At 36.9% G+C, this 13,419-nt stretch overlaps 1 protein-coding gene across 1 annotated transcript in view; it reads right to left on the bottom strand.

Moving 5' to 3' along the window:
• Positions 1-12,821, bottom strand: part of LOC107287362 (inter-alpha-trypsin inhibitor heavy chain H3-like) — a 21,217-nt gene extending 8,396 nt beyond the window's left edge. Inside the window, exons 1-13 of the mRNA XM_015815867.1 lie at positions 12,729-12,821; positions 11,679-11,699; positions 10,748-10,914; positions 10,129-10,233; positions 9,761-9,923; positions 9,427-9,537; positions 6,426-6,551; positions 6,204-6,320; positions 4,444-4,612; positions 4,169-4,294; positions 3,222-3,403; positions 1,767-1,952; positions 737-876 (exon numbers count right to left, since the gene is read on the bottom strand). Coding sequence (XP_015671353.1) covers positions 737-876; positions 1,767-1,952; positions 3,222-3,403; positions 4,169-4,294; positions 4,444-4,612; positions 6,204-6,320; positions 6,426-6,551; positions 9,427-9,537; positions 9,761-9,923; positions 10,129-10,233; positions 10,748-10,914; positions 11,679-11,699; positions 12,729-12,821 — 1,706 coding nt within the window. The remainder of the gene's footprint in view (positions 1-736; positions 877-1,766; positions 1,953-3,221; positions 3,404-4,168; positions 4,295-4,443; positions 4,613-6,203; positions 6,321-6,425; positions 6,552-9,426; positions 9,538-9,760; positions 9,924-10,128; positions 10,234-10,747; positions 10,915-11,678; positions 11,700-12,728) is intronic.
• Positions 12,822-13,419: the final 598 nt, after the last annotated feature.

Raw genomic sequence — 13,419 nt, 5'->3', positions numbered from 1 at the left:
CTTTAAACTGATTGGTCGCCGCCTAGTGGCGGCAATGTATAAATAGCCGTCAATATGACAGTTTGAGCACTTCTGTGTTTTCAGCAATGTATTACATCGGTCTGGTCTATGCCTCAACCAGCGCAATACACAATAAATAGCTACTAATCAATTCCAGGTTGTATTGAATGAAACTAAATTTCCTTCCTCTTTTGAATGGATTTTAAATTTATCTTTAAAACAGAAACTATTAACCTTAACCCTAAAGCAGTGATGGCGAACCTTTTAGAGACCGAGTGCCCAAACTGCAACCCAAAACCCACTTATGCATCGTCGGGTGCCGGGTGGGTGTGGCCCATTGGGTGGGTGTGGCCCATTGGGTGGGCGTGGCTGTGGTGGTAACGGCAGACTGGGTGGGACTAAAAAGTTCAATCAATCAATTCCAACTTTGCAAGATCTTTTTTTTCCCCGCGAGAAGTTGAAATTGACTGATTGATTGGACCTTTTTTTTTTGCACACGGCCGCGGAGGCCTAAAGTGAAAACGTTTTATAAAACCCAGCTGAAGGCCTAGGACTGGGGTGACGGCATGCGTGCTCTGAGTGCCGCCTCTGGCACCCATGCCATAGGTTCGCCACCACTGCCCTAAAGTATAATCTTTCTCAGGAAAGGAATAGAAAGTGATTGATTCTACCAGTCCTCATGAAGTTCTCCGGAGTAACCAGAAATAATAAATCTGTTGGAAAAGCCCTACATTACCGTGCTTCTAGAAGTTGTTGAATGGTGAGATAAGCCCAGAATTTCTCAATATATTCTCCAAATATGTATTGTTGCTCTTCGAAAGCTTTGGTTGTTTCCTCAACATCAGCTTGTTCAGTATATGTCACCTCATTTAGTGCCTACAAGAAAGAAAAGGATTGGGTTTATAATTGCACTATAATTTTTCAGCACTACACTTTTATACAGGTGTTTTTTTCTATGTTTATGCAGATTGAGCAACAAATGGCTGAATTCACATATATCAAAAAAATTCAGGCAGTCTTTAAAGGTCTCAACAAACCCCATGGGTTTCTAACAGATTACAATTATTAACCAAGAAGATACCAGTACTTCTCGCAAGTAAACTATATTTTTGGTTTGTATATTTTCATTGTACACAAATGTGGTTTTATCTCTTAGTTGTGAGCTGCCCAGAATTTGGTACAAGCTGGGTCGCTATATAATCACTATATAACTATTTTTAAATTAAATACATACATGCATACCTTTATTACCCTGCTTGCCAAATCTCAATTTAAATCCCACACCAGCCTAGCCACTCTATGTATCTGATGAAGTGTGCTGCATCTCAGAAAAAAATGTGCCTTTCAATAATGTTAGAAGGAAAAATGGATGACACTATATTTGTCACCCAGCTCAACATAACCACATTCAGCCATGTAAACTAGTAATAATATGGATGCCTCCCAGCCTGAAAATGCTTCTGTGGGAGTCTTATGACAGGTGAAACTATGTTGAAATGTGGAAGGATGGATATGGCTTGGAAGTTTAACTTCAGTTTGGCTAGCTACTAAGTGAAACAATTAGCCAATATACCAGTAATTTGAATGGCTTTCCTATCTCTAGAAGCAATATAAATAGAGACCATCTCCAAAATCAAATTTTTCACAATTAGTTCTATCTTCTGGAACATCAATAAAGGCAGGTAAATTATCTAATAATTTCCCCTGGAGTACCTACTTTCTCAGCAGTGTTTACAGAATTATGTTTCTGGAACTGATTAACTTACCCCTTGAGCTTTTATTTCTGCTGTGATACTGTTCACGTCATTGTCTGTAATTCGTCCAGCCACAACTATTTCAGAGCCATCATAATAATGTTTAAAACTATTTTGAGTCAAATCTGCGATGGCATTTTCTTTATAGCCTAACTCCACTTCAGTAAGCAAAGGATTGGCCACTTCATCATAAAAATCCTTGGAACAAAATAGATATTAGGGTGATTAAAAACTGTAACACTAAAAGGGTATTTATTCTTAAAATCAAAATATTGGAAATTAGAGGTTGCTTTTTTAACCACACTACTTTTCTACACTACCCTTTGCTTGGAAAAGTACTCTGGAAAACAGAACTCTCTTTGAAAGTTTTAATTCTTTAAAACTCTATCCCTTTTTTCACATCTACCATTTTGTATAGATATGGAAAAGTGAGTTTAGATGTAGCAATGACATTACACACGTGCAGTACAAATATTAGGACCATTTTACTGTACATGTTAATAAAACCATTTTCAAGTCTGATGAATTTTAATTTTTTTAATCACGAAAAAATGCGCAATTCTTTTCATTCACAACTTTTACTAACACAAAGCATTTCTCGACACCTTTTCCTATTTTGCAAAACCATTGATTGCTAGACAATCCATTTTTAAAATAAAAAGGTCCACTTTCATTCATCATATATATTCCCTGATGTAGACTCTCATGAGATAAATTTTCCTGATGTGAGCAGCTTTTTCAAAGGAAGAAACTGACATTTTAAATTGGACACAGATTTAAATAGATTAGATTAGATAACTTTTCTTGTCATTTTTTCCTGTAGGCACAATGGCACACATTAAAAATGAAATTTAGTTGCTTCCTATTTAGTGTTGTAAATAAAATAAACTATTTTCTAGATTTCTTTCCCCAACCTCTCACTTTGTATTAATTTTTGCCAGGAAAATATGGAGTATGACATGAATGAAATAATAGTAGTTAGTTGACCGAGAAGGAATAAAGTTTCATCCCAATGGGCTGTGCTGATTCTTTTGCAACAGGCCAGAAACAAGGAAAAAAATGGTGTCTGGGGTCAGGATCTAGTCAAGAACTAAAGAAAAATATGCACCTGGTTGGTCCCTGTAATATCTTACCTGTTAGAGAGAGTGTCTTTAGAAAACTAATTCATGGGATGATGAAACTTATTATTAACAATGGATTCCTATATTTTCTCACTCTATTCTTAGTTCATTCTTTGCCACAGTGTGAGAGGAACATATATACTAATCTCTTTTGGTTACTTTTGGATGCTATACAGCTTTGCTTAAGGATGGGAAAAGAGTAATCAGTGATCTTTCTCTGCTTGATTCATGTCTGAATCCAAGCAAAAGTAGTGTCATTAAATTTTGCACTCGGTGTCCTTTCTCTGCCACAGAAATATTTCATCATAAATATAAATATCAACCTTTCATATGCTTATTCTTCTACCTGTAGTTGTAAGGCTGCATCTGAGTCTTCAAAGATGCGGCGAGCCACACCATTGTTTTCTGTTGATAATCTCTCTAAGAATGCATAGTCAACGTCATAACCAAACCCAAGACTGTATATAGGATATTTCCCTTTAGCTGCATTCTTAGCATTGTCTTGAATCTCTCTGGGATTTGATACACCTGCACAGAAAGGATCACAAAACACAATTAAATAATACAATTATCTGAAACACGTTTGTGGGGAAAACCTTTTTTGAGCAGAGCAATCCTGTAACTTAAAAACAGGGCTCTACAACTTCCTAACTTTCAGCTTCAAGCTCTCCTCCTAATGGGTTGGAAGAGAATGAGTAATGTTGTAATCTGGTTCCTTTTTTCCTTCCTCACTGCCTTTTCCCTGGGAAAAACTGTTGCTGTTGTTATTTATTAGATGTATTGTATTATAGCCCCCCCTACCCCATTCCAAAATATTTTGAAACTAATGATAGACAATCAATCAACAGCAGCTTCAGGAGTTTAGCAGTATTTGGGAGCATGTCTGGGAGCTTCTCCCAGGACTTCTGTAATGCCTCTCACAATTAATATTAATTTTCAGCCTGTTGAGGTAGGGAGGGAACTACCAAGTAACACAGAGACAAGTTCTTCATAGATACTGGAGGTGGAACTAGATTATTTCTGCCAAAAGAAACTTCTTGGGAGTCCATGATTCTAACTGGCCAGTAAGTGCCTCCCAAATCTCACAACGCTGAGAAACAGGTTTGGATACTCTTGTGAGATGCAAGAATATAAATCACCTTCCTTCCCAGTCCTCTGTAACAGCACAAAGGTATAAAGGTGACACATGATCATCAGGGGTTGTGATATATATAGAATGGAGAAGACTATGTGAAAACAAGGAGACTGAATAGTGGTCTTATTCCCATATTCATTGGTCATTCAGCTACTTACCTACATTGGCCTCCCCATCAGATAACATAATAACTAAAGAGGCACTTCTTTCAGGTACAGATTTATTTTCATGAGCTTTATTCAGCATTTCAATGCCAGTCAGTAAACCACCATTAAAATTTGTTCCTACAATGTAAAAGCAGGGGTTCAAATTTTTCAGCATATGAAAATGGAGATTCAAATATTTTCAATGTACTGTTTTTTTTAATATAGCCATTTTATTTTAACATTTTAATACAGCAATTTAACTTTAACTTTTCTTTTTTTCTACTTACCTCCGCTCGCCCTTATTTGGCTAATAAATTCCTTTGATTGGTTCACATTCTCCGGAGTAGCTTGAATTAAGTTATCTTTCCATGTTGAAACTGAAGATTCAAACAGGACGATATTGAAGTGATCTTCCTCTTTTAAGTCTTCCACTATTTTTGTCAAGGCTTCCTTTGCCTAGAATTATTTTTTAAAAAAATCTAATAAAATGGAACAAATTCTTTTGTATTTGAGGGATTTCTCAACTCTCAACAAAGGACTTCTGCTCCATACTTACTCCACCCTGTGTTCCTTTCAACCCAGTGGGCTCTCTATATTAGCACATTACATTGCTATGATCTTTTCTTCCCAGTTACAGTTTATTAGCCAATTGAAAACAATGTAGTTCCAGTAATCAATATTTTGTTTGATAGGAGTTTATCTTCTTAAGTAGTTGGATGATAAGTTAAATTGTTATAGGGCAGAAGCTATCAGTTCCTGAGTCCAGATGTTATGCCCATGTCCTGCTATTGCCACCTACATTATATGCTGTTGACAGATCCTTTGATGATATTTGTTCGCTCAAGGTCTCCAACTGTTTAACCCAAGGTTAAGGAGAAATATTTACTGAGGGAAAAAGAAATCATGCCTTTTCTTTTTGCGAAAGGTAGATCTCCACACTGAGGCAACACTCCCTTGTCTCCTAACCATGGTCAGTAATATTGTGCAGCAGTCAGGCTCCACACTATCATCCCTGAAGCATCAATATTAAATTTAATATGTATTTTTCATAAATAAAAATTGGCTAAGTCTTTCCCGATTTATGTGAGATTTTGCTTTTCTCCCATGAAATTGTAGGATGTTTGAGATAAAATGAAATCTTACTAGAGAGATAGCTAAGATTTTTAAAAAATGATAATTTCATAACATGTTGGTCTTTTTACAAATGATTACTATTATTTTAGATTTTTTTCTATTTTTAATAATTTGCTGACTCTTGATATAGTTCGTGAACAGATTGATTCATGGCTTAAGTGAAAACTGATTGTTTCAAAATTAAACTGCTTCCTCAAAGAAGGTCCTCCTATATTCACATTCACCATTTTGGGTCCTCACCCTAGTTGTAAAGCTGAATAAAGCAGTTGGCAATGTAATGTTCAAGCTTGCCAATGACCCACATTTCATTCTAATTTCCTCAGGAGCCAGCTGGAAGAATATTCTGTATGACTTTGGAGCCAAATAAATACATGGCCTAAATCAGCGATCCCCAACCTTTCTGGCTTGGCGGTCCGGCGGGGGTGGGGGTGGATAGGTGATGGTTCTGTGTGAGTGGCAGGTGTGCGCTCACAGCTCCTATTTGTATGAGTGGAGCTTCATGCGCAAGCAGAAGTGGTTGCCGCTGAAGCGAGTGGAGCTTCATGCATGAGTGCAAGCACCCACCGCTCAGGTGAGTAGAGCTTCATGCACATGTACACACTCGCCCACCACCTGCACAGCCCCATTCCGAACAGGCCGCAGCCTGATAGTGGGCTGCAGTCCAGGTGTTGTGGACCCCTGGCCTAAATCAACACATCAAAAAGAAGGGTTAGCTAGAAGTTAAGGATGAAGCAGTAGAGTTCAATTACATTATTAAATACTTTCAAGTTTACTATACTACATATTTTACTATATGTGTAAATCTTGCAAGGCAGAAATAACTTGGAGTAAAAGATTGTAGGACCTGATTTTATCTGCTGTACAATTTATCATCCTTCTAGCCATGTTACAAGAATTTGTGTTGTTCACTTACTTGCCGAATTTTCTGTCCAGACATGGAACCACTGACATCTATTACAAAGGCAACATTCTTAGGCAAACGTTCAAGGTTTTTTGGTGCAAAAAAGTGTACAAAGTATCCATTTACTACCTAAAAAACATTGATAAAGATAGTATTAATTTGTGGTAAGGTTTTTTGTTTGGATTTGTTTTTGTATTGGTATATTAGTTTAAATGTCAGACAACTAGATTTTACCTGTAAATTATTAGGAGAATCTCTGTTCACATCATACTTAATGACAAAATCTCCTTGTAGCAGAGTAGTTGTACAATTGTCACAGGTTCGTTGTTGTTCAATAGTAGGACTGAATGATACATGGGCCTTTAAAAAGAAGAATTCTTCATCTTAGATTTCAGCAAATGAAGAGAGCACATTCTGCAGAAGTTTTGCTTTCATTCAACAATCCAGGATAATGAACCATAATATTTCTCAGTACATCTTCTGCAATTTATATTCAAATATTACTTCCAAACACGCTTTATCAATCTAGAGACCTATCTTGTCCTGTGTTCACGCTTTATAATAGTGAACTAGAGGCCTACAACAAGCTTATAAGTAGTGCATGGGTATACTTATTACAACAACTAAAATCTTCAATACTTGAAGTAATAAAGAACTTGTAACTAGTAACTATTTATTCACTTTTTATACATGTAAAATTTCTAAGGAAGGAAGCCTTTGGAATTTTTTAGAGGAATATTTAGAATGGGATGAGCCACGAGTTGCTTTCAAACTTCAGCTGTGGTATATTTTGAATTATTAAATATTGGAAGATCCCACATTGTATGTACCAGCTTTCTGCATCTGTTGGAACAATAAATGCAAGAAAATGCAAGAAATGCAACAAAGTAATACTGGGAAGAAGAAATAATGTTTGCAACTTCCAGTACAATCTACCCATAAAAGAGAAAGATGAGATGTCCTTTACTTATGACCATTATTAAGCCCAAAATTTATGTTGTTAAGTGAGACATTTGTTAAGTGAATTTTGTCTCATTTTATGACTTTTCTTGCCACAGTTGTTAAGTGAATGTTGCTTCTCCATTGAGTTTGCTTGTCAGAAGGTCACAAAAAGTGATCACATGACCTTGGAACACAGCAATGGTCATAAATATGAACCAGCTGCCAAGAGTCTGAATTTTGATCACATGATCAAGGGGATGCTGCAAAAGTCGTAACTCTGAAAAACGGTCATAAGTCACTTTTTTCAGTGCTGTTGTAACTTTGAATGGTCACTAAATGAACTGTTGTAAGTCAAGGAATACCAGTATAAGACCAAAGCAATATGAAGCACATCATATGTTGGAATTCAAATACATATGTATATATTTAAAATCTTATAAAACTATCCTCTTTCACTTTGGCAATGTAATATGTTTAAGATATGAAGATATTATATAGACACAAGTGATACATAATTCCCTGCATTCTATTAAAATAGACAGCGTGGCATATTTTGATGAAGACAAGGACTGAATACTGATATTTCATTTAGAAATGCCAAGAGGAGAAGCAATAGCAGCTTTCATAGCAAGAAGAAATTGTGATGAATTAGTGTTATGAAGAAGACAATACAGTGTCTAATTCTACAAGACAAAATAGGTTGCCAACAGATAGTCCCCAAAACATGGCAAAGATTACAATGGAATCTTTGTACCAGCAGTGAAACAGAGTTTAATAATAATATTCTTTACTAATTTAATTTAGCTTATTAAATGTCTCAATCTCAAAGGACTCAGAGCAGCTTCAAGAGGAATGTTGCTCAATACCTATATGTACTGTAAAGATAACTTTCCTATATGAAGGAAGGCATATAAATGTAAAAGCCATCATGATTCAGAACCTGAAAAAGAAAGATTTGTGCAAGCTACAGAAGAGTGTCCATCGATTCAAATAAGAAGAATCAAATGAAACACTGGAATCAGCTTGGAATGAAACACTGAATTACATGTTTTTTAAAGTACCAGACTTGAATCTTGTCTATACATCAGATGCAATTACAGGAAATGGACACTGATTTATTGTTTCTCTGTGTGCACATTCTGTCTATTGCGTTTCCCTAAAAGTAAGACCCAGTCTTACTTTCTTTTGGGCTCTGAAATAAGCACTAGGGCTACTTTTAGTGTAGGGGTTACAATTACCAGCACCTGCTTTCCCGCTCGATTGCATTTCTCTGTGGCCGCGGAGCTGGAGAGCTTGCCCCACCACTGCCCAGATGTGAAGGTTCCAGTCTCTGTCAACAGCAACAGCAGACTTCCCCCCTGGGACGGAGCGCTCCGCCGCCATCGCTGCTTCCCCCTCAGAGTTGCAAAGGTGGAGCTTGGTAGGCAGTGGCAGGGTGTAGCCCAGGCATGGTCCAACAGCAGCAGCAAAGCAAGAGCAGAATCCCTCTGGGATGGCCTCATCGGCACCAGCTGGAAGCTACCGGTAATTTCCGGTATTGGGCATAAGCTATCTCCCACAACTTAAAAAAAAAATACTGTAAAACAGAAACACTTTGAAAGTGTGAAAACTTGATGTGATAAGGCTTAAATATATTCAATATTATTATTTGGGTTCAGCCTCACCTACTATTTTTGATCCCTGCTTATTTTTTTTCATTCTGACCCACCTATTTTTTTTGTAAGTGCAGCTCTTTAGCTATTCTAGGAAAATATTGCCTATTCCTGATATAGGGAAATGCTTGGGAACTACTTTTACTTTTGTGAAGTATCCTCAAATAATTCTGTGCCTGTATCTTTCATTGTGGTTGCCCTGTGCCATGTCTCATTTAGAGCCCCGACTGAGACAAAATAACCCGTCAGCTGAGTTCCATGAAGCAAACAGATTACTTTTAAGGAATATATTCAAGGGGTCATTCTTTCTTCTCTTCTGGATAGTGTCACAAGGCATGTCTCCACTGTGATTCTCTCTTCTTGCCTGTGAATCCAATTGGCTTCTTCTGTACTTGCTTCCAACCAGGGGAATCTGCATCCAAGGTGGTGACCATCATCATGGCAGATACTCCTCATGTTCCAACTCAATATAGTTAATCCTCAGTTAACAATGGTAATTGGGACTGGGATTCCCATTGCCACACAACGCACTTAGCTATAGAATTCCTGGCAGTCCCCATTGCCATTGCCCATCCCACTGGTCATTAGGCAAGGACTACCTGGGTCTGAATCACCCTTCAAGGTTCTATTACCAGGCATACCTTTTTTTCTGAAAAAGACTTTTTCACGACTGGCAGCAGTTCGTTGTTGAGGAATGTCCCTTCAACTTCAAGTTCACTTATGCCTTGAGGCTCAAAGATGTTTGCTTCAATCTGTAACATTGATTTAACATTTTGTTGACGTTAGCAAGACTGAGAAAAAAAATCAGATATACCAGTTATGTAAATTATAAACAAAGCATTAAAAAAATTCCATAGTTGTTTAAACATTTGTCTCTAAATTAATGGGGGAGATAAAATTCCCAGAAGAGTTCTGAAACTCACAAGCTTTTCCCAAAACTACTGCAAGATAAAACCACAATACATTTGATCGTACCTCAAATTTATTGACAAGCTGCTTTGGGTTTACTTTTATGAACATCTCGTATTTCCCAAGCTTTCGCTTCAACAGTTCTTCATAAGTCAATTGAAAAGTAACTTTGCTGGATGACGCAATGTTGACCGAAACACTGAATTTCTCTGTTTTTCTTCCAGAAGCTCTTCACATATTAAACACAGGAAGATTCATAAGATTCAAGAGAGCCATAAAAGGATGATCACATATCCACATGCTGAATAATATAGCCCATCATTTAATACTTACATTTGCTCTTTGTTCACATACTTAGCATCTGTTTATTGAATAAATACTTAGGACAGGAAATGAGATAACAAAACAGATTCGGTGTGGCCTCACATACTTACACGACAAGCCCTGCAGTCTGACCCCTTGAAACTGCTTCTTGATACTGTTTTTGGGCAACTTCTTTTTCCTTTATGATTCCAGGATAAGTGACACCATCAATTGTCCTATTTAAGGATACATCAGATATCTGAATATATATACAGAGATGTTATTATTTATTTATTTATTTATTTTGCTTCAGTTCATCAAATAAAGGGGCTATTTGAGAGGTATAATGCAGAGGCTGGAAAGAATGCTGCCTCTGTATGACTGAATACATAATGAAGAAAAATGAAGGAAGACCTTCTCTGGATATTGCAATGGAGATTGGTAAAAACTCTATCCAGAGAGCAAGTCTAGTTCAGAGGAGCTTATGTAAGAGATGGTCCCCTTTCAAATAAACACTAAAAAGGATGAAGGTAAAAATAATGCTGTAATGGAATCAGTTATCTAGACTGGTGAGAACGGAGAGGTTGTGAGGGAGAACTTAGTTTAGGTTTCCTATTTTGAGCATATAATTGGATTAGACGTCTACTACTGCAGTTCTATGATTCATGGTAATTTAACAGCATCTGAATGGCTTAATTATTGCTGGAGTGATTTCCAAAGCATAGAGAAATAAGAAAATAATGTACATACAAGGTAAAGTTGGAAATAAAGGCTGTTTTGGGAAGCTCCACATCAAAGCAAGCTTCCTTGGACACATTGGCACGATTGACAGCTCGACTAGTGATGACATTACGGGAAAACCTGGAAGTAACACTGCAGTCAATTTTCACCCAGTAGATTTCTACGCCTTGGGTGTGCTAGAGAATAAAAAAGTCACATGGTTATAAAGAAATATACTGCTGATTTTTTATCTTTATTTTAAACACTTTGTTTGAGGTAGCAAAAAGATCTTTCAATACCTCACATTACGTAAATAGTAATTTATTTTAATTCTAATTACATTTAATTAATGTTTTATTTACTTACAAAATGTTACTTAAATTGCACTTGACCACATTCATTTTCTGGTTCCATTCCAATTATTTTTTTAAATGAATTCCAAAGGCCCAAATATATGTTCAGCATATTCACAATACAAGAAATATCCAGAAAATGATATGAAGGGGGATCTGTGGGTCAGATTTTGATCTCTGAGTCAGATTTTGATCTCTGATCCTCACAGGCCAAGTCTTGTATTGTGGATTGTTATGGGGCAGAATACAAGAAAAACTTCTAAAGCATTTTATTTTCTTTCTGTAAAGGGAACACAAACAGATATTTGTAAACCCCTGAATCCATGACCGAGGTAGTCTCCTTCATAAAAGTTGGTGATGAGGCCTTCACACACATGCACATGATGGGTACTTTGCAAGAGTGAATGAAATACGCCATTTGCTCAGAATTAAAACATCCCTGAACACAAGAGGATTGATTTCTGAACAAATCGATATAACTTTCAAGCTGAGTAAATGACTTCTTTAAGCCCAGCAATGAAGAGGCATTTGACTAAGAGAAAATATTTATAAATTTTCATGTGGTATGGAAACTTAATGACCAGCATTCTAAATGAAAGGTTACTTACCACGTCAGTGGCACTTCTTTTCTACAAATAGAGGGGGGAAAAGAATTAGTTATTGCCAAACAACAGATGCTGTATCTTACCAAATATGCTGCATGGTAGCTGTATGTTATTCCACATTTCTTTTCATTTTAAGCGAGAGCATCACAATAAATGAGAGCTCCCATAATAATCAGCATGCATAACCTTGGCTGAGTTCTTACCAAACAAATCCCCACCAGCTTACCAACCTGTCTAGTCTGGAAACATTAAATACATGAACAGAAAAAAATAAACATCTGGAAAATATGCCATAAATTATCATACTAACTATAATAAATATCTTTACTTAATAGAGTTGTTCTACTGTTCCTCAGAGGCACAGAGTACTAAGATTATTTCATATTCCTTCCTATGTCTGTAGAGTTGCCTAAGTTCAATTTTAGGTAAGTTAAGGTATAAACACAGGTGTGGTGGATAGCTCTCTCATATATGTATGTATGTATGTATGTATGTATGTATATATGTATGTACGTATGTACTACTATGCATCCGTTTCAAACACCCCACCATCACACACAAATTGACGGAAGTACTTCTTAATTCAGTGTTTATTTTAAAAAAATATTATTATTTTTTAAAAATGAAATATACAACACAATATACAGCAGATAGAAGATAAACCAAGTTTGGATCCAATACGGTCCCCCTCAGGGTACCTATCAGCAGCTCATAAAAGAAGTCACAGGAGCTGCTGACAGGCAGAGTGAGGGACCAAAACCCCTTACAGGCTTCAAATCAACCAGCCTAACTTTGCCTGCTTCATATCCAAATGCAGCATGTCTGAGCCAGCTAGCCCAGGGCATGAAATTTCATAGAAAAGTAGTTTCTGTGAAGTTTAGAATTTCAGCCAAATTAAGTGTACTGGTAAGTAAAGATATCTCAAATCAGGCAGGCAGAAGGCTGAAGAAGTCTTGAAGGATCCAGATAGTGGATTTGCAGTTGCTGCTTAAAGCTAAAAAAAATTCTGAGGAAATACCGTAAGTAGGGGACTTGATATATTTAGCTACATACCTTAATGTTTCTCAGCGGGTTTATCAAAATATCTGAAGTTACAAGAGCAGGAATCAAGACCAGCAAAATATAACATGGGATATGCTTCCCCATGTTGGAAGAAAAATAAAAATGTCAATTTGGAAGGACCTTTATTTGTCCGTAGTCAAAGAGTAACATCGAAGTAATATGGCAAATATTTATCTTTGGAAAATGGTTGATGAAATTTCCTCATGAAAGCCTAAGGCCTAAGGCCAGAAAAGATTTCAGCCTCTAATCTATCAAGCCTAGGTTCACCCATTGTGTCCTAAATCTCACCCATTGAGATTTAAAATTCAATCTCAAATTATATTTCACATCTGTTTCACCAATATGGTCAGAAATCTTGAGATTTCTTCAGCTAGCACTTGGATCACCTGTATACATTTCTCACCTGAGACTTCTATTTCAATTAAAATCAAGGCGCCTGAAGGCAGGTCAAGAAGCAACGGATGGAAACTAATCAAGGAGAGAAGCAACCTAGAACTAAGGAGAAACTTCCTGACAGTTAGAACAATTAACCAGTGGATCAACCTGCCTCCAGAAGTGGTGAATGCTCCAACACTGGAAGTTTTTAAGAAGAGACTGGACAGCCATTTGTCTGAAATGGTATAGGGTTTCCTGCCTGAGCAGGGGGTTGGACTAGATGACCTCCAAGGTCCCTTCCAACTTT

Source organism: Protobothrops mucrosquamatus, unplaced genomic scaffold (genome assembly GCF_001527695.2).
Source record: "Protobothrops mucrosquamatus isolate PMUCROS unplaced genomic scaffold, P.Mucros_1.0 scaffold380, whole genome shotgun sequence".
Classification (NCBI taxonomy): Eukaryota; Metazoa; Chordata; class Lepidosauria; order Squamata; family Viperidae; genus Protobothrops; species Protobothrops mucrosquamatus.
The sequence above is the reverse complement of the archived record's forward strand: the minus strand, read 5'-3'. Positions and strand labels throughout refer to the sequence as shown.